This window comes from Eutrema salsugineum, unplaced genomic scaffold, assembly GCF_000478725.1.
Source record: "Eutrema salsugineum unplaced genomic scaffold, Eutsalg1_0 scaffold_1, whole genome shotgun sequence".
Lineage (NCBI taxonomy): Eukaryota > Viridiplantae > Streptophyta > Magnoliopsida > Brassicales > Brassicaceae > Eutrema > Eutrema salsugineum.
The window spans coordinates 18,449,808-18,476,530 of NW_006256909.1; the positions used below are offsets into that span (position 1 = coordinate 18,449,808).

A 26,723-nucleotide genomic window follows, 5' to 3' on the forward strand; every position below is an offset into this window, starting at 1 on the left:
AAAGATTTTGTCTTCAAGATGTCATTGGACAAATTGTCACGGTGGGGACTGGGGAGTATGGAAGTTATCAAAACTAAAGGCAAAAGTGGGATCAGCGAGAAACTAATGATAACACTCCGGGATACCAAGTAAGTAGTTAGGATATCATACCAAAATATAAGAAAATATTTTAACTATGCAACGCTAATATGTTTATTGCTCAAGTGATGTCCAACTGAAATGTACACTATATGGACAATATGCAAAAGTAACTGTTGAGTACACTGACAAACATATGACTGATATTGTTGTTTGTGTAATGCGATTTGTCTGTATAAAAGAGTACAAAGGTGAGATCACAATATCATATATTCATATGTACACAGTTTGTTGAGATTGGTATTGCATTAATTTGTTAATTATTCTTATTTTTTGTGTTTCGAGTATATATGACATATCAATATCAAATGCTTTCAACTCCACCAAAATTTTGTTTGATCCCGACGTCAAGATCGTGAAAGACTTCAAAGAAAAATATGTTATGTCACAGTTTTAATAACATTTTGACATTATTATATTTCTATAATTATTTTACGGTTTTGTAGGTTGCCAATAAACAATCAAATGATTGTACATGCTGAAAAGAGTTATTCAACTTCTTGGGGTGGTGCTATTGACTACCGTGAAGAATTTTTAGGTATGAAAAATAGGAGACAGATGATAGCTGGAATTCGTGATATAAAAGTGGTATGAGCTATATTTTATTCATTGTAAAAATATATTTACTTTTCAATATATATATATATATATATATTAATGGTTTTGTTATAGCCTGGTAAGATTGTAACTTGCGTAACGGTCAAAGACGTTGACACTTCAAAGCTGTGGTATAATTAGGCATACAAACCTTGCAACATCAAAGTTTTAGAGCATGACATTATGTTTGATGAGGAAGATTACGATAATGGATTCCTCTTTACAGTTGCAAAAATTGTGGAGATATTTACTCATATGATATTATCGTTGCAAGGTAATACATTCATTCGTCCCATAAAGTTAAGAAAACATTCCTTATTTCATTTACACTTTATTTGGTAAGATATATAGCAGATATAGCAGAGTTATTTCATGTAGACTTTCTCTGATTGACTCACTAAATGTTCGCCTTATTTTATAACATTGATTTGTCACATAATGTACATTGATTCCAATACTACATTAGATGTTGATTCATTAAACAATTAAATAACTCACTTTTCTATTTCCTTACAAAACTATGTAGGTACTATATTGTATTATTTGTAACTGATGATTTAGACGTCGATATCCGATTCCTGATGTTTGATGACACTGCTCAAAGACTGTTAGGTCATTCAGCTGAGTCTATAATGGAACAAAATGATGAGGTTATTGGTTAAATCCTTATATACATTATGCATCATTTACATGTACTGAAATTACATTAATCCATTTAACATAATGATGCACAGGATTTACCAAGAGGGTTCCCTGATGGCTTGAAAAAGCTCATAACCATGAGGATGCTTTTCAAAATAACAGTTTCAGAAGAGCATACAAAAAGAAGCCAGTCTCCGTATGTAGTTGAGCTATGGTCTGAAGATGTCGACATTATGACTGAGTGGGATTCTTGGTCAGAGGTAATATTTAGAAAATTTAGCAGACTTCTCAAGCTCGCTTATCGGATGGTTAAGTTAAATTAAGTCGTCAACAATGTTTTATATTTTAGCAACCGTTGATGCTTACGAGTTCTGACGAACTTGAGAATCCATCGTCTGGATCTTCACTCACTCCTTCATCTAAAAAGCTAATTAAGAATCCTGAATATTTTGATGAAGGTGAAAGATATGTTAACAAAAAGCAACCTAAGCAAGAAATCCGATGAAGTTAATTATGAAGAAGCAAGAAATCCTAATGAAGTTAGTGCATAAATACATTTCAGTTGATTAATTATTGTTTTTGATCTTTATAACAAAATTTTCCAATGTGTGGATAACGTTTCAACTCTATTCGTTATTTTATTGCGGTATTTCTTGAACTTTTTTTGCATATTTTTAATTTATTGTCAAAATTGAATGTTGCCCTGATTTGATTGTTTCATTCAATTTCTTTTAGACTTTATTTTCTCATTTTTTTGTACAACCAACTATCATAAATTCTGACAAAAATTTCAATTAAGATGCCTTTAAAAGCATAACCGTTTTACTCCATCACATAAAGAAATATTCATTTTCTTCTTCTCTTTCATCTTCAATCTTAACAAAAAAAAAACAAAGAATGTCTCCTTGTGAAAGAATTTCAGAACTTCAGAAGACGAACGGCGGATATCGTATTTGCGTCCAATTACTAAGAGATTATTATGATTATACTTCTTCGATCGCCATAATCGGATGTTAGTTATTGCGGATGAATTTATAAGTTTTGGAGGTTTAAAAATATTATCCGTATATATGTTTTTGGAATGTATTTGTTAATTGATTTTTTTTTTTATAAAACGTGTAGGGCAATCGCATCCTGTCTACTATTTAATATGAAAAAATGCCAAAATTTGAAGGACTATTGGTTGAAGGAGAGTGGTATTTTATTGGTAAATTTGAAATTACTGACAAAGTGATTAGTCCAAGTATATCATCAAACAACTATCATATACATTTTCCCGAGGAGACCATTATTGAGAAAACCGATCCGAAGTCTTCTAGAGGAATATACTCTTTTTGTGTATTCATAAATATTTTATATAGACTTATTCATACAGACATATATATTGGTATGTTTCTTACAAGTTTTTTTATTTTATATGGACTTATTCATCTAAGGAACTCCTAAATAAATTTTAAAGTCATTCCTTTATTTTTACAGTTGATCTTCTCGGAGTTGTCACATTTGTACAGAAACTTCAATTAGGAGTTCCTATGTCCGATACATCGGACACACCCACAGAACATCCACTTATTCGTTTTATAATAGAAGATTTCAGGTCAGTACAACTTATCCTTAAAACATCTGTTATCGGACTATTGTTTCCTGATATTAAAGTATATTAATAATGTTCTATAATGGTATAAATATACAGTGGAAAATCTTTTAAATGTATTGCTTGGGATAACTTGGCAAGAAAATTTGAAGAACTTTGGAGGAATCGTGATAGGTCTTCTAGGCATATTATTGTATTGCGATTTTTCTCTTTCACTAGATGGAGAGGTACCTAAATAGTAACTATGTCATTATTTAATATTGGCAATTAATTACAAGTTTTACATATATATTTTTTCCATAAACTGAGTATGTATATGTAATTAGATGAGTAGATTGTTGAATCGGAAAGATTCATATCTGATATTCTCGAGGATCCTCCTACTCCAGAAATGGAAATAGCAAAGTTGAGGTATGCCATCTTTGATATTGTATCCTATATATTAATATTATTGACTTAAATTGTCATATTATTTCAGGCTTGCAACTTCAATTGATTTTACTCCGGTCTACGATGAATATGAAGAGCAGTCTCCGTAAAAGAGATTATTGTTTCATATTTTTTATTTCTAAAGCTAATCTATTTTATTCTGATTGAGATAACTTATTCAATGACTATATCTTATATATAAAAAAAATATTTGTGTTAGCATTTTTCGTGAATGTTACTCTATTTTTTTTTTAAATAATAAATCTGAAAATAAAAATTTGAATGGTCCGAGATATGTGTCTGTATTAAAATGTATCATTAATAATTTTTGGTATTAAAATTTCATTAATTATTTGTATTATTTTAAAAAGAAGTAATTGACATAATGAAAGAGAAGTAGGCATTACCAGATTTGACATTTTTCTACCATCTTCACATATTGTTCTATGTATAGTACAAGTTTAAAGTTAAATATACATATCAATTGAATGTAACCAGTTTGGTTTGTTTGTAAGTCACTCGGTGCAATAGATGTCAAAGGTTGCAATTTATTCTAATTTTACTAAACGACACAACTTTTCAAACCCTATACTTGCTTTGCTATACATATAAATCATTCATAAGCGTTTGAAAAAACGTATGGCCATCTTAACTAAAAAAAACTAAAGTTTCCAGAAAACAACCATTTTCTTCAAAAATGTCTCGCTATTGTACCCTAGAGTATATTTCTCCCACAAAATCTGATTCCAGAATTCTTATAAGTCCTACGTGTTTGGGAACACTTCAACTACCGTAACCAATGCCAGGAATTGCGTCTTATCCTTGGTGACGAAAATGTAAGTTCATTTTTATAAACTATTTTTCTCGGTTGCATGTTATGAACATTTAAAAACATGAATCTCTTAAATGATTAATTGGTTCACGAATTTTGGGCTACAAAATAGAGGCATCAATAGATCAGTATCTTATTTATGTTCTCGATCCAAATTTTAAAGAAGGAGAATGAAATTATGTCAAATTATTCAACATTATCAATGTGTTCGGATCTTTCAGAAATACCATCAACTACCACTTCATCATCATGAACGACCGTTCAAATCAATTCTAAGCATATTATGGATTTTATGTCATTTGATGCCATTATCAGAGGGAATTTCACTACTGAGTACTCTATCGGTTTGGCTTCTCACCCTTATTCAATTTAAAACTATTATAAATATTGTGTAATGAATTTTTTTCTTGGTAGACTTGATCGGCGTAATCATTTATGTTGATGATGAACTAAGTACTGACATTGATGACCCATATGAGATGATTTTTGGACCGTATCACAAATTGGGCATTCAGATAAGAGACATGAAGTAAGATGTTTTATATTATCATCTATATATGCAAAAGCCAATCATTAATTTTATGTTGTACATATGTATTTTTGTTAAGGTTGTTGTAACATAATTTTTTTGCTTAGTTATGTTGATATGGACATCGAACTCATTGGAAAGACTGCACTGGATTTCTAGAAGAAGTGGAAAGACATAGGTACTTATGAAACAGTCCTGACTTTGCGGATGTTTTGTCTGATTATGATTCTGAAGGTTAGGGCATCTCCATCCCTCATATCCAAGAAGAAGATCTTAGCTTTATTTAATTAATATCTTTTTAATTTTTGAATAGTGATGAACTCTATGATATTATGCCCCTCCAACCCTGAACCTAATTAAGGGTTCTTAAAAATAACAGATTTTCAACAGATTTTTTAGAAATAAATAGTGTTGTACACAAGAATGACAATGCAAGAGCTTAATCTACAAGAAGCATCATATAATGGCTTGCTCTGGTTACCTGTTCGTGATCTAACTTGCATTGTCCACTTGTCAATGATCTGTTGAAAAACAAGAAATGAAAAAAGCAAAGAGGTGATGGAAAGAGTTCTTAAACAGAGAACTATCACTTACAAAAATGTTAACCATCAAACGTTGCAGAAGCTTTAGCAGATCTTGACCCTTTATTGCAGAAGAGACTATCTACAAGAAAAGCTTAAACTTCATCACTATCATTTCTCATAATCCTCTCTTGAACTTTCTCTTCTTCCAGTCCCTGAATCTTCCTATTCATCAATCCTCCACACCCACATTTCTCGGTGTTCACAATGCTGAAAATCTTTTGCAGGATTCATTGAAGTTAAATGTGAACAAACAAAGTAATTAACAGCCTCAATATCATCTACTTTCAGGTTAATCCTTCTGTACTTATCATGATTCACACTCCTAGGATACAACTTTCTTTCTCTTCTCAAGCATCAAGAAAGAAAGGAGATTTGACCTCTAGCATTTCCAGAAGTTTATCAAACGCCTCATGGTACTCTTTTTCTGTGAACAAAATCAAAACTTATTAGAACAATGAACTATTTATACTGATTTTGCATTTCACAATTTATCAATGTAATATCAACAAAACCTGTGTAATTAAAGCCATATTCTGGTTGTGGCTTGTCACTGAATCCGAATCCTATCCAATCAGGCACAAAGCAATGAAACCCAGCTTCTGACATCTATTAATTGTTGAGGAAACACAAAGAAGATACATACATGATTCAAATGTATACTCAAGACTATATTATTTGTCAATCTAAATAGTCTTCACTAGAGGCAAAATTCAGTTTCCCATTTAGTAACAAGGTCATGAGCTCATAAAATCGCCATTTTTTCTGAGTAATCAAGATTAAGTGTAGCACCTGAGACATGACAGTCCAGAAACTAAAAGACTGAGTAGGGGCTCCGTGAAGAAAGACAACTGTTCCTCGACGACTCTCCTTCGATCTAGCCTGAAAAAGACAAAAAATGATAACCAGTGATAAACTCTTCTTTAAAAAATCATCCTATAAACGAGAGGGATCGGCAAAAGCTATCTCCATCGACGGCTCCGGTGTGGGCGATTCGGGTCGACGATTTGTCTCGAAGAAGTGAAGAGAAGAAAATGGTCGACAAATTTTACCAGAAACGAGAAAAGGCCTAAGAACAAAAGTTTCCCCGAAATTACACTGTGACGAATGAGAAGCTGCCACGTTGCCGATGATCCTCTTATCATACGGGTTCTACAATATGACTGGGATGATACCGTATGATCGAGTATGGGCCATTTAAAAAAAAAATTAATCCAAAAAAATTCACAGGGCCCACTTATGAACCTTGACTCATCCTCCGATGGAGATGCTCTTAGTAATTAAATTTTTAATCCAGTGGAAACATTCATTTACAATTTGTTAATATGATAAATTGGCTTATAACATGGACACATATATTTTAAAATCATACAGGGAGATATCACAAAAGGAATGCTGGGGACTAATCTGAAATACTTTCAATCATCACATCAAAGAGGTTTCTGAATTTCTTGACTGATAATTTTTCTAATTGGTATTAATATATTTAACATGTTTGATGGTAAAATTTTTTTTTTTTACAATTGTTAACTTGTATTTTTTGTCAGGCTTTATTTTACCGATATCCATGGAGATCCGAGCTGGCCCTAAGATGAATCCTTCTTATGTACTAATATTATCCCGTAACTGTTAAACATTTGCAGTGATATGTAATTCATATAACTGGGATAGATTTGAATTTAATTTCTTAAGTTTAATTGTAATGTAATATTTAGGATTTCTATTATGGTAATTTTTAATTTCCAATTTACTTCTATCTTTTACTATCCTTTGTCTTTATTGTTTATATATTTTACATGTATATATGTATAGTTTTGGATATAACATATACGACATATATATAGAATGCATTTGATTTTAAAAAGGTTACTTCTTTTTATAGACATTTTTTTTACATCAAATATTGCACATTTCCATTATATTAAGATATTTCCAAAATATACTACTACACTATAATAACGACCATTTCCATATTATGCAAAATTTAGTATCATAACAATATATGTAACTAGAATTGGACATTTACATTTATTGCGAACCTATATAAATTTCCCTATTTATATTATCCCAAACGATGCAACTATAATTCTCCATATAGGCAGCATCAATATTAAACTATGTAACTACTAACAATGATACCTAATGCTCGCTATTGAACTATTAAAAACTTTACGTGTAAGAGTAAATAGAAATTAATTCCGTCTAATGTTTTGATTTCAGTTTTTGACAACTGACGTTTAGCTGTTTTCATAACATCCAAAGATGACTGGGAAATGTTATAAAATGTTATCGCTGTTTTATAGTTAGTGGATTATAATCAATTTAGCAGATGAACTTTTAATTTTTTCCACATAGGATTTTATAAATAACAAGCAATACACACATTGCATTATTTTTTTTAAAAAGTCAATTTTATTAGAATCATGATAAAACACCTTATTGTAGCAAACATTATTAGATAATATTCTTTTAAACAGAGATAATTTTAGCTAGACTCCAAAGTTTCTCCTTCCACGTTTCTTCTTATGTGCCTATAAGATCCAAACATATAATATTGTTAACTTCAAACATGTTAGTCAAAGAAATCAATGTTTTAATGGAATATTAACAGCTTACCCACTCCGATGTATCTAGGTAGCGGATCCCTGTCTTAACGAAGCCGCATTCTATACATTTCAAACCTATCTCGAGATCTAGTTAGAGATCCTGTTTTCCTTTCTTGCAATGTTCCTTTGGATCATCAGTCGATATTTCTCAATCAAGCTGCACAGATTACATTTTGAAATAAACATCCACAAATATAAAGGACATAATAAAACCGATTAATTTAACGATTAAATTACCTCAGAAGGAACCTCGATGGCCTTAGTAGTTGATTTGCTCAGAAAGTCATGCATCTCTTTGAAACACCCCATCCCGAACTCTAAGTCCATGGAGGTTGTTCCCGATCGGACTACTATATGGCTTCGACCCCATCAGTCCATTTTTTAGGGTCAAGTCCTTTATTTAATCCATATTCGTTGATGTGTATTCTGAGATTCACTAAGTTAGAGTCAATATGCTTTATTAGAAAACAGAAACGGATATTTTATTGATAACTAAAAGGATTCATTACAACTTATGAGTCTGCATATAAGCTATTATAAGAGTACATGATCCTATCTATCCATTCTAATACACCACTCATCTTCTCCGGCTAAACGGTCTGCACGCCTAAGCCAAATCCTTCCCGAAATCACCATATTTACCTGTAAACCAACATTATAAGTATATGCTATTTCGGCTAAGTATTATCCATGCACATGTATGCATTTATATTTATGATTCCCGACCCCGTTTATAAAACCTACATCAACTATTTCTAATCCGGTTCATAGGTCGGCCTTGGGCTGGCCGAGCCTTGGTGAGATCTGTTCTGTCTCCCAAGCCTCTCGGCTGCCGCGCCAACCGGATCCGATCAGTAACCATTACGATCTATCGCGCATCGTCGCCGGCCCAATCTCAATTCCATGGCCGGCGATCCTTATTATGATTTCAGCAAAGTCATACGGACGGATCGGCGTAGCCCATACTTGGGCCGATTGTCGTGTACATCCGGTGAAATTTTTTATCACTTTGGCCAAGTTTTCCGTCCGATCGGCCTAACCCATACTTCGGCCGATCGTAAAGTTTGCTCGATCGTTTGCCCTTGCTGCACCGCGCTCTCTCTTTCTTCCTTCCTACTGCGACCCGCACCAGTCACTCCGCACGGTTTCCTTTCCGCCGGACTCTCGGTCTCTCCCTTTGTTCTCTCGGTCATTTGAAATTTAGGCAGAGTTTCTCTCCTTGTTTGTGCATGCGTAAAAATGGGGAAAAGGGGGTCTATTTATAGATTTTCCCTTGTTGTATCTCGGGCAAACTGGTGTGTATGGGTTGGCCGAACAGGTGTGTTGTTTGGTGGAATAGCCTTCGCGACCGCTCGGCCATAACCGCCTATTATCGTCAAAGTCCAGCTAGCTCACTTACCACTCAGCTGGACCAACTGTATCACACTCATCCCAGCTTAACTGAGCTTCCCGACAGCTGATCCAGCTAGCTTGGCTCACCCTTCCAGCTCATCTTAGCTCAATCTTCCTTATTGAGCTATCTTTCTCTCTTCTTCCTGGCTAAGTCCCACATTAATGAACTTAACCCATAATTCTGGACCATGGCTGATGTTCTTCCTTAGACTCTCGGCCATATTCCCCGCTTCACGGCCATGGTCCGTCCCGGTGACCTTGTTGCGGGTCGGGGATGTTACACTCTTCCCACATATTAGTTTCCTCAATCTCTGATTCTGAAATTGGAGGAGGTGAAATTGGTTCTTCCACCCCAAATCGTATGTTCAATGGTGATGGATTAATGATCAGTTATCCATTTTCATCATAAGTTTTTTCTTGGTGATTCTCCATTTTTTTTAATATCTTATCAGGCGTGAAATAATGCAAAGAAATTTTTAAAAGTATGTTTATAATCGAAGCAACACTTATTTTTATATAGGATAGTGTAGTATGTTTATGTCACCAAATTTCCATGTTTTCTTGGGAAAACTATTTCAACCAACTAGTTTGACTTTTTTACTTTCGTTTTTGATATATGGACAGAATATTTACACAAGGCAATGCAATTAATTGACACAACTGGACTGATACAAAAATGTTCAAAAGTTTGCATTTTTCTCTTTACAGTTTTATTTAATCCACAATATATGGTAACATAATATTATGCTCCGATAATTTCGAACTAATATATTAGGCTTCGATAATTTCGAACTAATATATATTCTTATGAAGCTATTTTCTACAAATTGAATTATCTAACCAATATATTCAGGATTTTTATAAAGTTAATATATAAGATATTTATATATTGTTATTACTTTCTAAAACCAGATGCATATTGCAATCTTTAAAGTTTTCGTATATTCATGAAAACCCTATTTAATCCAAATATATATTTACATCATATTTGTGACCTGGAACTTCATTTATTACACTGATTAAAAAATCTCCATATTCCCCATTTCTAGAGCTATGAACAGGATATGTAAGCCTTCTGCATTCCACTTTTATTGATTAAGAAACATTTTGATAGATTTATAGAGAATTACGATTAATAACTTATTATAGTACATTATTTGTTTCCTTTTACAAGTTTTAACAAGTTCTTTATCATTGTTTTCAGAAATTATTTAATTTCATCTACCAAGCATAAATTTTTCCAAGCGAAACAAGGCCAACAAACTTATGAAAAATACAAAATTTATTGCTTGGATGGAGTGTAACAAGATATACGCAACTGCCAGATTCTTGCTCTATACTGAACTATCTCATCAATTTGTCTAGACTGCCACACTGCATGAGTGGAGGCCATGGGTAAAAAGTTCAGGAAATCCAACTATTCTTCAACATTATTCAATTTATGATGGAGAGATGTTTTATTTGGGTTGTCTGTTGAATATCATTAGAGGTCCTTGTAGTTATGAAGATATCTGAATATTTACTAGTGTTGTATACGACAACTTCAGAGAAGCTTGCTATGCAAGGGGCTTATTCCCAGTCTATTAGATTTAAATGTCAATCTTTATTTTATTTTGAAAAACTGCATGACATATTTTTATTTCAATAAGGTACTTTTTTTTAATCGTCCTCATTGTTTACAGTACATTATATGTTGAATTTATGAAATACTAAGTTAAATCAGTTACTATTTCAAATTACTACATTTGCAGAAGTTACATATTACATAATTAATACATAACAAAATATGTTAAATCATTATAAAATTTACTGTAACTTATAATTTATATCATCTTTGAATAGTGAATAAACCGTTATAATCGTAAGTTTAAAGTATTGTTGATGCAGATTAATCGTAACTTAATTTTTCATAGGATAAATTATATCACAACTTCTCGAAATCACTCTAAAAATAATTCAACTTATAAAATTTCAATTATAACTGACATACATAGTTTAGATAAATCCGAGTTATTTGTTATTTCAAATAATTACAAATGAGAAATAATAAATCTAACAATGCTATAAATTAGAAAAACCATTCTAGATTAACATTTCCACTCCCAATTAAAAGGTTTGTATTTGTTACACAATGTTGGTTCTCATTCGAAGTAAATAACTATTATTTTACAGAATTAGAGTTCTTTCAAAAAATTCCAATGAATAATAAAAAATCTACAATAGCAAAAACTTAGGGAAAACGTTATAAAATTATTTTTACCTACTGATCAATATTACTTATATCTAACTCTACAAGAACTACACAGTCAATACTCTCTTCAGAATTTGGTATAAAGTACTAACGATGTACTTCCTGTCGAAAGTGAGCATTCAAAAGTAACATAATTACAATAAGATTGTGGCAACACAATGAATAAAACTACTTCTGCTGTGATTCTTCACAGATGCACAAGAAATATTATGTAGGAAAACATATATTTTTCTTTCATGTAAACATATTTTTGTACGTCTGTGAGAGGATCACATCAGAAGAATATTTGTAGTATGGGTTGTGTTTGAGTGAGTAAATGTTTGCTTAGTTACTTAATGAAAATTCTTTTCTGTTGTGTATTTATAGAATGCCTAGAGAGTGACTACTCATGTTGCATCCGTGTGTTTCATATTCCCCAAAAATCGTTTATAATTAAAATATATTAACTAACATTTTACTGATTTATCACAAATTCCGAAAAAGATACATTTTGAGATAAATGAATACATCTTCAACTATATTCTATAAAATATTTTCAGAAATGTCAAATTTTTAAAAATAGCTTAAAAACATAAAATTAAGGCCTGTATTCATAATTACATATATTTTTTATATATATTTTCTTCATTATACATACCTAATTATAACCACGTAGAATATATTACTGCAAATATGAGCCAATTTTAAGACACACGCTAAATCTTATACCAATAACCTAACATTCGGCCCAAAATTAGTAACATTGTACCCATACACAATGTAAACTATCAATTGTAAAATCTGACCCAATAAAGTTAACAATATACCCAATAACATTCAAATTTTATAAAAACATTCAAGCCCGCATGCAGACCAATATCCTAGTAACTAATTAAAATAAATAAAATTGTCAAATCGAACTAACCTAATTACTTAACGTTTTGCAGTTGACTAAAATATAAATAAATTTGATCCTTTAACTTTTGTTTTGATATGTATTTAAATAAAATAATACAATTTATAGTAAATAATATTGCAAAATCTCAAATAGATTTTTATTTGAATAGATGTTTTGATTATAATTTTAAAATATGTAAAATTTTAATATTTTTAAAATTAAATACTAATATCCTATTTAATGAAAAACAAATATCTTCTGTATATTTTTGAAAATGGCTCTTAAATAATATATAGTGTGAAAACATGGTGTAGATGGAACAGTTTGGCGTGGATGCTCATATAATGGTAAAACTTTCCATTGTAAAATCGTTGTTGTGATATTCTCATAATTTGTAATAAATTTAATAAATCAGTGTTAATATATATATATATATATATATACCTTGGGTTTTACACACCCGTCCAAATAAGGCAAGTATCCTTGGCGTCTTTGGTATATAGATCGTCCTCAAGCTGCGTTGTTTTGAACTTGTGTAATGATGAACAAAGATGGTCCGCAATGGGTCTTTAAAAGCGGCCACTCGATCATTGGGACAAATGGACTTGCATTTGGGCCAGTATTGAATAACTCTTCATGGTCTTGGTTGTTGTATGAGTTCTTCTCTGGTCCAGCTGATGGTCAGTTGGTCTTTTTTTTCGTCTAAAGATTATATTGAAATCTGAAGTTTTAACACTACAACAAAGCCGCAAAAATAAAAATCAATCTAGAGTTTACAGCCCAAATAAAAGAGACAAAGCTGAAATAAAACGTCCAAACAAGGAAAACAAAGCTACAACACCCAAATAAAAGCAACAAACAAGATATAAACAGAATATAAATAGATATGACAAAACCAACAATGAATTGACAATACCAAACAAACGAAATAGATTGTATGTGAGTAAAGGGGGAAGCAGAGTACGAACACTTTACCTTATTAAACTTGCGGAGAAAACACCGATTGAACCTTGATAAAAGAACATTCCACAAGACAAATGAGATCGAAAAAAGCCACAAACAAATAGAGCCTGACTAAAACCACCTCTCGAAATTGGAAACGATGATGCTTAAACACTTGAAATTGTTGGCAAATCTGCAAACCGAATACTCTACACGACTTTCAACTGATCAACAGAACCATACAACAGTAGTGAAATAGCAAGGCAATGACAAACGCAGAGGAACTAATCCACCAACAAAGGAATACAAACCCCTTTACCAAATACCAATCGGTCCATTTGCGCAGTTATATTTTCAAAACTTTTTTTGTGGAAAAAATTGTATATGGCCTTGTTAAATTCTTCCTTTAGGCAGGTTCCTTACACTAGATCTGGTTATTGGTTAATTTCTCATGGAACTTGGTCTTCTTTAGGACCCGCTAAGCTCATGTCCTCATCATCAAGTGACGGTTTTGCGTCTTTCTTGGTTGTGAGCGGTGATTCGAAGGTCAAATAGCCAAAAAGTTGCTCCTCGTCTCAGGATCCCTTCTCTTTGAGATTGTACTTCTGTTTTGGGCTTATATCTTCGAAGATTTCTATATTTTCCGTTAGCTTTTGTAGGTTTAACAGAACAAATAATAAATAAAAAAACATCGGATGGAAAGAAAAGAAAAGAAAAGAAAAGAAAAAAGAGATTTGGGCCTATAAGGTCCAATGATAACTCGAATCGGATCGAGTGGTTACCCGAAACCTGAGACGACGACGAGACGAGAGAGAGACAGAAAAAGATGAGCAGCTTCGCGATTTCATCTTCTTCCTCATTCTCTCTTTCCAATGCTTATCATCACCCTTCTCGTCTTCGCTTCATTTCCCACAAACCTCGTTCCAACCTTGAGTTTTGCGGCTTACGCTTAAGTGGGGAGGCTCAAAGAACCTCCTTAAGATGCAATTGCTGCAGCAAAGGGAACAGAGGTACAAGCTCAGGTGAAAAATCTCTTTGAATTTGAGTTTTGTTTCTGAGTATTGAAACAAAACTGCGAATGACGCTTCCTTTATCTGGAATTTGATTTTAGGGTTTATGATTTTAATAAAATTCTGAAATCAACAGTGAAGAAACGGAAATTTTAGGGGTTTCGGACAAAGTGAAGACATAAAAACCCAATCTTTAATGTAGATTGCAAATGTTCTTTAATGCAATATTGATTATGATTCTTCGTACCATCAAGAAACCGTTATCAAATTTGGGGTTTTTGTTTTTGCAGGTGAAAACGAAAACAGAAGTGTGTTAGATGCTTTCTTTTTGGGAAAGGCACTAGCTGAAGTTATCAACGAGCGGATTGAGTCTACTGTTGGAGAAGTTTTGGGTACAATTGGAAGGTTCCAAGCTGAGCAACAGAAACAAGTTCAAGAGATTCAGGTACTTGAACTCTTTTATCTTTATACGATCAAAAAGAGAAGTCTATAACTCTCTCACTAATCGGAAACAAAATCCGGACTTCTCTCAACGCGTAAAACTAGTTAGAGTAGTTATGAGCTAAGAAGACCTTATCGTATGACTGCTGCTATTAGTTTTGAGAGCTATTTAAACTATACTCTAGATGTTAGTTATTAACAAGCTGAGAAGGTTTGTGATCTTTGTAGAATCATACTTTGAAAAGCTCAATAATTTGCAATATTGCGATGTTGATAGATAGTTTGATATGCAGGAAGAGGTATTTGAAAGAGCCAAGAAAGCTAAGGAAAGAGCAGCTCGTGAAACCATGGAGGAACAAGGACTCGTTGCTCCCAAACCAGAAACCTTAAACCGAAAACCGGCTGCTGGTGTTGTTACCTTTGTAACTCCTACCTCGACCGTTGAAAGCAAGGATAAAAGTAATGAAAATCTGTCAGGTTTCTCTGGATCTTCAATGGGTCGTGTAGTGGAAAGCTCAAGTTCTAGCGATGAAGACAGTGTTGTTAACGATGGTACCTAGGTCAATTTCGAGATTTGGTAATAGTAGCAGGGACTTGTCTAAAACGGTTGTGAACACCTTCGTTGATACAATGTACTTGAAACAATGAAAGTTGAGAATAAATAAGTTTGATAGAAACTTTGTGTAGGAAATAAAAGGGGGATCAAGGAAAGTGAAAACGAGGAAAATGGAAATTAAATCATGGTGTGAGAGAGATTTGAACTCCCGACCTCAAGACTACCCTTTTTTTTTTTGAACATCTTTTTTTTTTTTTTGAACATCCGACCTCAAGACTACCCAGTAGCTCGAATTGCGCATGAAGTATAAGCTGAACATCTTAGTAGCTCGACTGGCTTATGGCTGGACAACTTTCTATGGTACGGTTGGACCGCGTGGTCATGAAACTTGCGGAAGATGCTTAAGGGTAGTCGGGATAGTCAATCTATTGCAAAAATCGCAGTTTGAAAACGCAATCACCAAAATCTAAAACTATTTTCCACATGGCATCTTTCCTAAAAAATTGGATACGTAGTTAACAAATGTAAGCAAACTCGAAAAAAACAAAACGCATGTGACAAATATTGCGACCGGACAACCAAAAAAAATAAAAATAAGACTATCTAAATATGAAGCTCTCTCAGGTGAACCGCTGGTTCCCCAATGGTCGATCTTCAAGCTCGAATCCTGGCAGCCCCAACTCCCATTCCCCTCCGCCTCCCCCTCTTCTCCCCCCTGACCCCCCTGACCGCATAGACTTATCCTCTTTCCCTCCCCGTTCTTCCCCTCCTCCTCCTCCCTTTGCTTCTCCAAAAATACTGTGATGCAAATTGCTTCCTCGTCAAAGCTGCAGCAATGACCTCCTCACCTCTTCTTTCTCACCCCACTGCTGTAGAAATTGACTCTCTGCTAAAGAAATTTATTAATATCCACCCATTATCTGGAGTTGGAAACTCTAGGTCAAAACTCACTGTTCACAAGGGGGTTTTAAATCTTCCAATTTCTCCAGAAATTAAAGATTCTTCTAGTGGTATTGATTCGGTAAAGCAGAATCTTATCAACCTTCCGGACTCGGGAATTCTTCCCACACCATCCGCTTCTCCCTTGCTCCAAGTTTCAGGGAAAAGTCAGTGCTCTGCAGATAAGGTCCCCCAGTTTGACCCAGCTGGCTCCCACTTGCTTCAATCTTTTGCCCATTCTCCCCTTATCCCTGTCTCCCCAATTGCTTCTGCCGGTCCAGTTCCTGAAACATAGGCACAAAGAATGAAAAAAGCTGCGGATAAAACTCTAAAAAGGTTAGCTCCTCAGTCGCCCTCTATCAATGGTACCAGGGCTCCTGATTCCTGATGAAGTCTTCCAAAGAGGAGCAGCTCTCCACAAAGAGTTCATTGTTGTGTACTTTAGTGGTAGAACTCCTCCAATCGGTCTTGTCCAGAGCGTCCTCAATCATATGTGGGGAAAGGGTCAAAAGATTGAAGTCCATCTTTTCCCTCTGGAGAAGAAAATGCTTGTAAGGATTCCCAATGATTTTATCCGACAGAAAGTTCTCCAGAAATGCATCTGGCATATTGATACTACATTGTTCCATGTTGTGGCTTGGTCTGAAGACTCTGCAAGAGACACTCCTCCCCTGGTGAACATTCCCATCTGGGCTCATCTCAAAGATGTTTCCTTTGACCTGATGCATAATGAAGGATTAAGTCTTATTGCAGGCGAAATTGGAGAGCCAATTGAAATGGACGAGTGGACAAAGAAACTCACGAGTGTCTGTGTGGCACATGTAAAAGTGGCAGTCGATCTCACAAAGTCCTTGCCATCACATATTGAACTTTTGAGAACTAGTGGAAAATCTTTCGCTGTCAATGTGGAATACCCTTGGTTACCCTCTTCTTGCTCCCACTGCAAACAATTAGGCCATGTCATTAGACATTGTCCATCTCTCACTCCTTCTTGGTTGCCGAGATCTGCTCCAAGCAATGTTAAGGCTTCTCGTGCTTGGGTCCCTGCTTCAAAACATTCCCTAGCCGAGGTGTCTCTCCCACCTTCTTCCAACCCCCTTCCCTTGGCCTCCTCTTCTGACCCAGTTTCTCAATCTGACATCTCGCCTCCCTCTGCCATGTGCATTCTCCCTTCTGGACATGCTAAATCCAACCCTCCTCCATCAGAAAATTCTCCTTCCCTCGCTGGTTCACCCCCTCCATCTCGTCTCTCAGAAAAAGCTAAACACTTGCATTTATCCCCAGAAAAAGCTAAACACTTGCCTTTATCCCCAGAAAAAGTTAAACACCTGCCTCTTTCCTCAGAAAAATCTCTTCTCACTCCTCCCTCTTCTTCAAATTGTTCTCTGCTTGTCTCCTTCGCCCAAGCTGCTTCTAACCCATCTTTTTCTCCTGAACCATTTATTTCAAATTTCTGCCCTTTATCTCCTCCTTTAATTATCTCTTCTTCTGATCCTTTCTTATTACCCGTTGAGGAATCCCTCCAATCCCATGGAGTGTCTTCCCCTCAACCTCTATGAATCCCAAACTCTTCTTTTGGAATGTCCGTGGACTAAATGAAACGGACAAACATGGCCCTTTAATTTTTGGTTACAAGCTCATCAGCCCCTATTTGGAGCTTTTTTGGAAACTCACATTAAGGAAATGAATCTGAACCAAGTTATCAACCGCACCTGCCCATGCTGGAATTTTACTTCGAACCACCAATCTGATGATGACGGTAGAATTGTGATCATCTGGAAGAACTCTGTCACTGTAAGAACTCTCCACCAGTCCAGACAATCTCTCACTGTTGATCTGCAAATCCAAGGAGGTACTCATATCATCTACACTGCAATTTATGCATCTAATCAAGACGCAGAAAGAAAAGAGCTATGGTTAGAATTAAGAGCCCTAAAGCACTCGCTCAACCTGGACCAATGTATTTGGGTGCTTGGCGGTGATTTTAATCAAATTCTACACTATGAAGAACACTCAAGTCGCTCTATCAATCATATCACTAGTAGAATGAGAGAGCTGAGTACTTGTCTCCATGATCTGGACGTGTTTGACATTCGTTACCAGGGTACCCGCCTCACTTGGACAAACAAGCAGCCTTATTCGCCAGTTGCAAAGAAACTCGACCGGCTACTTGTTAATAGGAATTGGCTCCCTAGCTTCCCCCACAGCATTGCCAACTTCCTTCCTCCTGATTTTTCAGACCATACGCCTTGCCTTTTAGACCTTGTCTGCCCTCTTCCCCAAGGTGGAACTAGACCTTTCAAATTCCTCAACTATTTGACCTCCCATCCTCTCTTTCCCTCCACGGTTGAGACTGCTTGGATTCAAGCCGGAAGTGAAGCACTTACATTGGCATCTCTGAGCTTCAAGCTAAAATCCATAAAAGCCTCTCTAAAAACTCTAAACAAAAATAATTTTTCACAAATTCAAAGGAGAGTGAGAGTTACTAACGATCTGTTGAATTGTGTTCAGGTACAAGCCTTGCCTTCCTCTTCGCCATACCTGTTTCAGAAAGAAAGGGAACTATCAGAAAAACTAGTTTTCCTCAGGCTCATCGAAGAATCTTTTTTCAAGCAAAAATCAAGAATCAATTGGTTATATGTGGGTGATCAAAACTCTACCTTCTTCCATCCGCTCATTCCAAACTGAAGCTGGGCTCATCATATCTGATCCTGTTCAAATGTGTCTCCTGGCCGTTGATCATTTCCAGAATATCCTGGCTCCCCCTAATCTTTCGCCCCTAATTATCACACCGGCCTGGTTCCAGTCTATCACTGACTACAGAGTCCCCCTCGCCATCAAATCTTCTATGTCAAAAGTTCCCTCTGCTGAAGAGATTGTGTCTGTAATGAAAAAGTTGAATCCAAATAAAGCTCCTGGCCCCGACGGTCTAACCTCTGGTTTCTTCAAAGCTGCTTGGTCTGTTGTGGGAAATGAGACTATTGCAGGAATCCTCCACTTCTTCTCAACCTACTTTTTACCCTCTGCGGTAAACTCAACAATCCTTACGCTCGTCCCTAAGAAACCAGGCGCCTCTCTCATTACTGATTTCAGGCCTATATCTTGCTGCACAGCCTTGTATAAGACCATCTCAAAGCTTTTGGTGTCCAGGCTGAAGCCGATTCTCCCAGATCTCATTCTTCCAAACCAAACTGCATTCATAAAAGATAGGCTGTTAGTGGAAAATACTATTCTTGTTGCTGAGATAGTTAATGGCTACCACAAAAACAAGGGGCCAAAAAGAGTGACAATCAAAGTTGACATTGCCAAGGCATTTGATAGCATCAGACGGGAATTCTTATTTACTTGCCTGAGTGGATTAGAGATCCCTGGAGACTACCTTCGCTGGCTGGAAGCATGTATTTGCACTCCCGCTTTCACAGTTGGTTTCAATGGAACAGTGAATGAGTTTTTCAAAGGAAAGAGAGGACTCCGACAGGGCGACCCTTTATCTCCCTATCTTTTTGTCATTGCAATGAACTGCTTATCTCTTCTCCTAAACAAAGTGGCTGAGGAAGGAAAATTTTCATATCATGCCAAATGCAAAGACACAAAACTCACTCATCTATGTTTTGCAGATGATTTACTTATCTTCTCTGAAGGTTCGGCTTCATCCGTTCAAAACATTCTTCAAATTTTAAGGGAGTTTGAAGCGGTCTCTGGCCTGGGTCTTAGCATCTCAAAGACTTCGTTCTTTTCTTCTGGTCTCACATCTCCTGAAATCCTGCAGTTAGAAAGAGACACAGGAATCAGTCACGGAATCTTGCCAATCAGATATTTAGGTATGCCTCTTTGCACCAAAAAACTGACCTTCCTAAATTGTGAACCGCTTCTTCATAAGATCAAGAGCAGAATGTCTACTTGGTCTGCTAGATCTCTGTCATTTGCAGGTCGCCTACAACTCCTTAATAGTGTCATCGCAGGGATCACAAACTTCTGGTGCAGCTCCTTTGTCCTCCCTAAAAAGTGCATCTCTTTAATAAACTCCCTATGTAGTGCTTTCTTATGGAAAGGTACTACTGAAGGAAGACACACAGCAAGAGTTTCTTGGGATACAGTTACCTTGTCGAAGGAAGAAGGGGGTCTTGGGTTAAGAGATCTGTTGAGTTGGAATAAAGCATGTATATTCAAGCTGATCTGGCTCCTTTTCTTTAAAGCTGGATCTGTTTGGGTAGCCTGCTACAAAAAAGAAGTTCTTTCTGACAACCTAAGTAATTTTGGTTAGAGAATCCAAAACAGAAATTTTCATGGCAGGCAAACAAACTCTTAAGGATCAGAGATTGGATTTACCCGCTGATCAAGCTCAAAGTGGAAAATGGCAAAAGTTGCCTCTTCTGGTCAGACAACTGGTCTCCATTTGGAAATCTCAAGCTCTATTTGGGTCACTTGGGTCCACAACGACTAGGTATCTGCTCTAGCTCTTCCCTGCACTCTTTATGGAGAGACAACGCCTGGAGAATTCCACATGCACGATCAGATCACCAGCTCCATTTTCAAATCTTTTTAACTTCTATCAACCTCTCTGCAAATCCCGATTTCTATGAATGGTGGCCAGATGATAAGAAATCTCCACCATATGAAACAGGTAAGGTCTACAAGCTTTTAAAAATTAGGGGAGAACTGGTACCTTGGTCGCAGCATGTATGGTTCTCGGGTGGAATCCCTAAGCATATGTTCTTGACATGGCTATTCACCCTTAATCGATGTCCAACCAGAGATCGGATTCTAAGTTGGGGCCTCCAAACTAGCCCTTCGTGTCTTCTGTGTGCTGCAGGAAATGAATCACGGTCACATCTATTTTTGAATGCAACTATACATGGAATATATGGGAGACAATAGCAAGGAAAGTGAATTTACCTCTCCTCCGTCGTTGGGATGATATTCTGGAATCGCTGCAATCACTTCAAGGTAATAAGACAACTAAATCACTGCAACTTCTGGGCTGGCAAGCAACAATCTATTGTATCTGGACTGAGCGTAATCACCGGCTCCACCGAAACACTTTCAAATCAGGCGACACTCTACTCTCTCTCATCGACAGCCTCATCAGAAACAGAGCATCGAGCCTTCGAATTTCTAGACCGGCCTTTGCTTCTGGGCTACTCCAAAAATGGTTCCAAGGTTCGCAGGCTCCCTGATACTCCTTGTCGTTCTTCTATTTTGCCTCGTCAGATCGATCTTAATCACTGCGGCTAGGGTTTGAGATGCTTGGAATCATCGTTGATCATCAATTCTGGTAGTTGAGTCGTCTTCAACAACACCTCCCCAATCCGATCCAAACTACGTTTCACAACTCATTGGGCCCCTCTAGTTACAGCCCAACGATTTATAACTGGTTCAATTCATTTCCAACTTGTGTGCATTATGAGCTTGTTAGCTACTTAGCTTTTGGGCTAAAAAACAACTGGGCAAGGCCCTGTAACCTTTTTTTTTCTCATGCAATTTAAATAGAAGAATATGTTCAAAAAAAAAAAATATTGCGACCAGATCACAAGGTACAGTGAGAATCGTGGGATCAATCAATGTGTCAAGAAATCTTAGAGGTTGTAAAAATTTTCTTATCTATATATATAAAGAGAAATCTAGTGCTGCCATATCAGCTGCTACATGTACACCATTTAAAAAAAATATGAATATTGAAATATGCAGACCCAAATATATTTATACTAACTTTGCATATAATCTCACAAAAAATCACTTCAAAATATCAACCTTATATCAAGATATATATATATATATATATATATATAACCTTTCAAAATATCAACCTTACATCTTCATATATTAGTAAAATTATACTTTACACATATTAATCATAGTAAAAACTCTATTCAAAAAGTATATGGAAAAGGTGGTCCCCACATAACTCTCTCCATACGAGGCTGAAAAGCCATAAGACGTGAAAAAGTTGGCTAAGAAGCCATGTGCCTAAAAACTAATTTCTTTTTGAATTAATTTTATTAACAAAAACGTGGGAAATTATACCCTTATCCTTATATGTCTCTATAATCACGAAAATATAAGGTAAAACCCACCCGTTTTATGCCCGACCCGAATACCCGAAAAAATGGAATTTCTTTTTTTTTAAAAAAAACTTATTCAATTTTGAAATCAGAAAATAGAAAATTGAAATTGTTAAACCGAAAATTGGGTAAACAAAACCGAACCGAGTGGATTTAATTTTGAAAACCAAACAAATTTGATAAACTTAAAACCGAGCTCAAATCAAAATTTCTCCTCCTCCTTTCTCTCTTCATCTTTCCCAAACGGCTATCTCCACTTCCTTCTCTCTTCCGAAAATTCTGCAACTTCCCCCTTGAAACGACACTTGATTTTGTAACTACTCCTTCTTCAACTTCCCCTTCTTCAATTGCCCGTACTATTTATTACATAATTTAGCCTTCGAACTTCATCAAGACAAACCCTAAATCCACCCTAACTCCATGGCTAAAATTCGACTAAAGGGCGTGGTATATGATTCGAACGAATCTGTACCCAAGCGCAGCGAAGAAGCAGATATGGAAGATAAAGACCCCGAAATAACACCAAACCCTCCGGCGAATGATGAAGAAACAACCCATGAAGAAACTCGGGGTGAAGAAGAATCATTGATGGAAGCAGACCCAGCCGCTACGGAAACCACCAAAGAAGCCCCTGAAACCGCATCAACACCCATGGACGAGGGTGCGACGGATCAACCAGAGGAGCGGTTGAAATCTCGTGAAGAACCTGAGAAAGAGGGTTTAGCGGATACAGTAGCCGAGGAAGAGGGTGTGGTAGAATCCCAGAAAGAAGGCAAAGGAGATGTATCTGAGGATGAAGCTTCAGGAAAAGAAGGAGAGGAAGAGAAATCAGAGAAAGAAGCCGAGGAAGAGGAATCCAAGAAGGAAACAGGAGAAGAGGAAGTCGAGGATGATCAATCCAAGAAAGATAGTGGAGAAGAGGAATCCGAGAAAGAAGCAGACGAAGAGGGAGGGGGACACACGAGAAAGACGATGAGGAAGAAGGAGAAGAAGGAAATGAAGAGGAAGAAAATGCAGCAGAAGAAGAGGATGGCCAAGAGGCAGATGAAGATTTAGAGGTAAGTATACTATAAACGAAATTAAGTTTGGTCTTTGGACAACTAGGACAACTAGGATAACTATTTGAACGAAATTATGTTTAGCATTTGGACAACTGGGACAACTAGGATAAATGTGTCTGATGAAATTACGTTTGGCATTTGGACAACTGGGACAACTGGGATAACTGTGTCTGATGAAATTATGTTTGGTCGTTGGACAACTAGGACAACTAGGATAACTATTTTCACGAAATTATGTTTGGCATTTGGACAACTGGGACAACTGGGACAACTGGGTTAACTGTGTTTGATGAAATTATGTTTGGTCGTTGGACAACTAGGACAACTAGGACAACTAGGACAACTAGGACAACTAGGATAACTATTTGCACGAATTATGTTTGGCATTTGGACAACTGGGATAATTGGGACAACTAAATGTCATATGATTGTGTTTCTTGTTTTTTATCTCAGGATGCCGATGATGGTAGTCAACCGATGATGCTTGAGAAGCTTTGCTTCAGTCCAACCGAGTACAGCCAGGGTTGTAGGATATTGACAAGGTGCTCAGTTAGAGCTGTTGTGGACAAGATTGATAAGCTTGATGAGGAGAAAGCATGGTTCAGAGCGCATCCTCAATTTAAGCACATTTTTCTCATGTTCAAGGAGCCCAACCACATGAATCAAGGGTTGTGGATGCTTCTCCTTCACACTGCTCATACTGATAGGCTTAGTGAGTGCTGGTTTGTCCGGCTGACTACAATAATTTGGGGAACACAAAGTTTGTTAAGAAGCACTTTGGTAGGGCGGATAAAATCAAGATTGGGGAGGTGGAAAAAAAATTAAATGAAATGAAGGAGCCCTCTGTGGACAGGAAGAAAATGGCCCTCCTCTGGTTTTTATGCAAGGTAGTGAAGGCGAAATACAAGACTGATGGTAACATTGATCCGTTCTTGCTCAGAGTTGTCAGTGATTTGAATGTGTGTAAATCATTCCCTTGGGGGCGTTGCACATTCGATGACATGATGAAGGAGATTCGGCGTGTGATGGCAAAGTTTAATGGCAGCATGAAAGACAAAAAAGTAGAATGTCCCTTGTCTGGTTTCATTCTTCCTCTACAGGTAATTCTCATTCAATAGTTTATAGAAGTTAATTTATTTACATAATTTAGGGTTTAATTTTTTGACTTTTTGTGTAGATACTTGCTTTTGAGTGTATTCATAGCCTTGGCCGCAAATTTTGAGAAGCCGTACCTGCAGAGAAAGACTGTCTGAGGATGTGCAAGCACAAGTTCACCGATGTATGCATGAAAGACATTCCATTGAATGATATAAACTCAGCAATTGGAACAAGTGCAAAGGTTAGTATTTGATGGGTTTGGTTATTGGACAATAGGGTACAACTATGTTTGACTTGTTGGTAGTGGTATTAGGACAACTGGTACAACTATGCAATATTAAAGATTATTGGTCGTGGGACAATTAAGACAACTAGTACAACTATGCAATCTTAAAGATTATTGGTCGTGGGACAATTAGGACAACTGGTACAACTATGCAATATTAAAGATTATTGGTTGTGGGACAATTATGACAACTGGTACAACTATGTTTCTTTTATTTTGGTTTGTCACTAATTTGTTTTTTTTTGGTGCCAGGACATTCATAGCATCTTGAAGCCTGCAGACTCGAGTGAAGAAAAACTATTGAGTCGGATATTAGATCCTGGCTATGATGATGGGATAGGACTCATTGATGTAGGTGTTGAGGAATGGATGCATCATCTCACGGTGAAGAAGAAGAAGATCTTCTGGAGATCTTTGTATGAGTTAGACATTCAACATCGGGGTGGAATCAGAGCCGACATTCCTCAAGTACCAGCACCTGAGTCGACATCATTGTTGGAGCTGAGGGCTACCATTGGTCTGTTGGAAAAAAGAGTGGCGACGCTTGAGCAGTTAGTCCTTCACCAATCCTCTGCACCACCCGCATCTTCACCAGTTGGCACCCGTCAACCACCACCCGCGTCCTCACCAGTCTCCTCTCATTCACCCGCAGGTGGCTCCCATCAACCAGGTGCATCACGTCCTACCCTAAACTCGTCGTACTCTTTATTGGATCGTGTGGAGGTGTTGCAGCGTGATGTCCGGCATCAAGGGATAGTGAGGGCAATTGTGGCGAACAACCGTTACAAGGTTAAGCTGGTTGACACATCGGAGGAAGTTGAGTTCATGTATTGGGATGTTCGGCCATCAACTGCACCACCACCTGCATCCGCCTCAACACGTGCAGCACCACCAGAAGCATCCTCCTCAAAAGCCGGTAGAGGTAGAGGTGGAACTAAGAGGCCCAGGAAAAAGTCACAGTACAAAAAGTCGCCTTATACTTCTGCGGGAAAAAACAAGAAAGCCAAGAAGTAGAATGTCTTGTTTATGTTTAAGATTATGTGTTTTTCTTTGTGGTACAACCTTATGTTTTCTGTTTTATTAGGACAACTGGTACAACTTAATGCGATATATTAGGACAACTGGTACAATTTCCTTGTTTTATTAAAGACAACTGGTACAACTTCAGTTGCTTTTTCAGGACAACTGGTACAACTGCGTAGTTTTATTTAGGAGAAATAGTTCAAAATAAAACAAAGGAGAGTAGCAACATAACATGGGGAAAAAAGGTAAATAAGAAACTGAAAAGCTCATCTTCTTCATCCTTAACTCTTTTTTATAGCTTCCTCAAGGGATGCCACCTTTGACTCCAACTGGTTTAACTTGGAGAAAACGGTGTCAAACAAAGTCCGCATGGCTTCTTCAGTATCATTGAGCATTTCAATCTCTTCAAGTATTGCGACATCCCACCATTTCTTGAAGCCACAATTGGGAACCTGAAAACCCAAAAAATTCAGATGATACTCAATTTATAAATCGAAATTAACACCCAATTGACTTACTTCTGGGAAATTTTTTGGCCCACAACAGCCGTAGAAGCAACCGTAATATTTCCGGCCCCTGTCCAGCGCGGAGTTGTCAGTTAAACACCCAATTGGAGCTAAGCCTCAATAACAAACCTTTGGAATTCCCTTTTGTACAGGGCATGGCAGAATGGTCCTGACTCCATTGACTTCGGGTCCCCATCTAGTGGTCATCCCGTAATCCTTCTTAGGCAAGAGAGAAGAAGAGCCATCATTCTTCTTTTCAGCCAATTTCGCGAGGGCTTTCTGATATTTATCCATGATGCAGCGGAAACCCTAAAAAACCTATTTGGGGGAA

At 36.6% G+C, this 26,723-nt stretch overlaps 2 protein-coding genes and 1 long non-coding RNA gene across 12 annotated transcripts; 1 reads left to right on the forward strand and 2 right to left on the reverse strand.

The window, feature by feature from the left end:
* Positions 1-14,146: 14,146 nt before the first annotated feature.
* On the forward strand, positions 14,147-15,538 carry LOC18030323 (uncharacterized protein At4g13200, chloroplastic). 2 transcript variants are annotated; one of them, XM_006414889.2, is made up of 3 exons: positions 14,147-14,420; positions 14,711-14,865; positions 15,155-15,538. In XM_006414889.2, the coding sequence occupies exons 1-3, from the start codon at positions 14,237-14,239 to the stop codon at positions 15,419-15,421; spliced, it is 606 nt and encodes a 201-aa protein (XP_006414952.1). In that variant the 5' UTR covers positions 14,147-14,236; the 3' UTR covers positions 15,422-15,538. The 2 variants fall into 2 exon arrangements, with proteins under 2 accessions (XP_006414952.1, XP_006414953.1); XM_006414890.2 differs by having other exon boundaries at positions 14,168-14,432.
* A 344-nt stretch (positions 15,539-15,882) lies between these two features.
* On the reverse strand, positions 15,883-19,544 carry LOC18029965. Of its 7 annotated transcripts, XR_002896885.1 has the most exons (7): positions 19,017-19,544; positions 18,847-18,897; positions 18,307-18,765; positions 17,159-18,192; positions 16,726-17,075; positions 16,369-16,640; positions 15,883-16,303 (listed from the first exon to the last, which is right to left on the reverse strand). XR_002896885.1 is itself a non-coding variant. In XM_024149749.1 (6 exons), exons 4-6 carry the CDS (start codon positions 17,318-17,320, stop codon positions 16,514-16,516), a joined length of 639 nt encoding a protein of 212 aa, XP_024005517.1. In that variant the 5' UTR covers positions 17,321-18,192; positions 18,420-18,765; positions 18,847-18,897; positions 19,017-19,544; the 3' UTR covers positions 15,883-16,513. The 7 variants fall into 7 exon arrangements, 2 of the variants coding, with proteins under 2 accessions (XP_024005517.1, XP_006414955.2); XR_002896887.1 differs by having other exon boundaries at positions 15,883-17,075; positions 17,159-17,947; positions 18,069-18,192; positions 18,420-18,765; XR_002896883.1 differs by having other exon boundaries at positions 15,883-17,075; positions 17,159-17,947; positions 18,069-18,192.
* Positions 19,545-19,707: 163 nt separating this feature from the next.
* LOC112082232 lies at positions 19,708-21,671 on the reverse strand. Of its 3 annotated transcripts, none has more exons than XR_002896890.1 (6): positions 21,253-21,671; positions 21,023-21,163; positions 20,686-20,917; positions 20,458-20,602; positions 20,206-20,354; positions 19,708-20,119 (listed from the first exon to the last, which is right to left on the reverse strand). It is a non-coding gene; the product is annotated as an uncharacterized LOC112082232 (long non-coding RNA). The 3 variants fall into 3 exon arrangements; XR_002896889.1 differs by having other exon boundaries at positions 20,458-20,574; positions 21,253-21,670; XR_002896888.1 differs by having other exon boundaries at positions 20,458-20,571; positions 21,253-21,669.
* Between the last annotated feature and the right edge of the window lie 5,052 nt (positions 21,672-26,723).

Excerpts from the sequence above, each read along its gene's own strand:
- LOC18030323 (XM_006414890.2), top strand. The coding sequence starts at position 14,237 with ATGAGCAGCTTCGCGATTTCATCTTCTTCCTCATTCTCTCTTTCCAAT. Across the intron at positions 14,433-14,710 it reads GAACAGAGGTACAAGCTCAG|GTGAAAACGAAAACAGAAGT; the intron begins GTGAAAAATCTC and ends TTGTTTTTGCAG. Across the intron at positions 14,866-15,154 it reads AACAAGTTCAAGAGATTCAG|GAAGAGGTATTTGAAAGAGC; the intron begins GTACTTGAACTC and ends TTTGATATGCAG.
- LOC18029965 (XM_024149749.1), bottom strand. The coding sequence starts at position 17,320 with ATGACATGGCCTAATTGTTTGCAGTGGGAGCAAGAAGAGGGTAACCAA. Across the intron at positions 17,076-17,158 it reads CATGTGCCACACAGACACTC|GTCAAAGGAAACATCTTTGA; the intron begins GTGAGTTTCTTT and ends ATTATGCATCAG. Across the intron at positions 16,641-16,725 it reads ATCAGGAATCAGGAGCCCTG|GAACTGGACCGGCAGAAGCA; the intron begins GTACCATTGATA and ends CCTATGTTTCAG.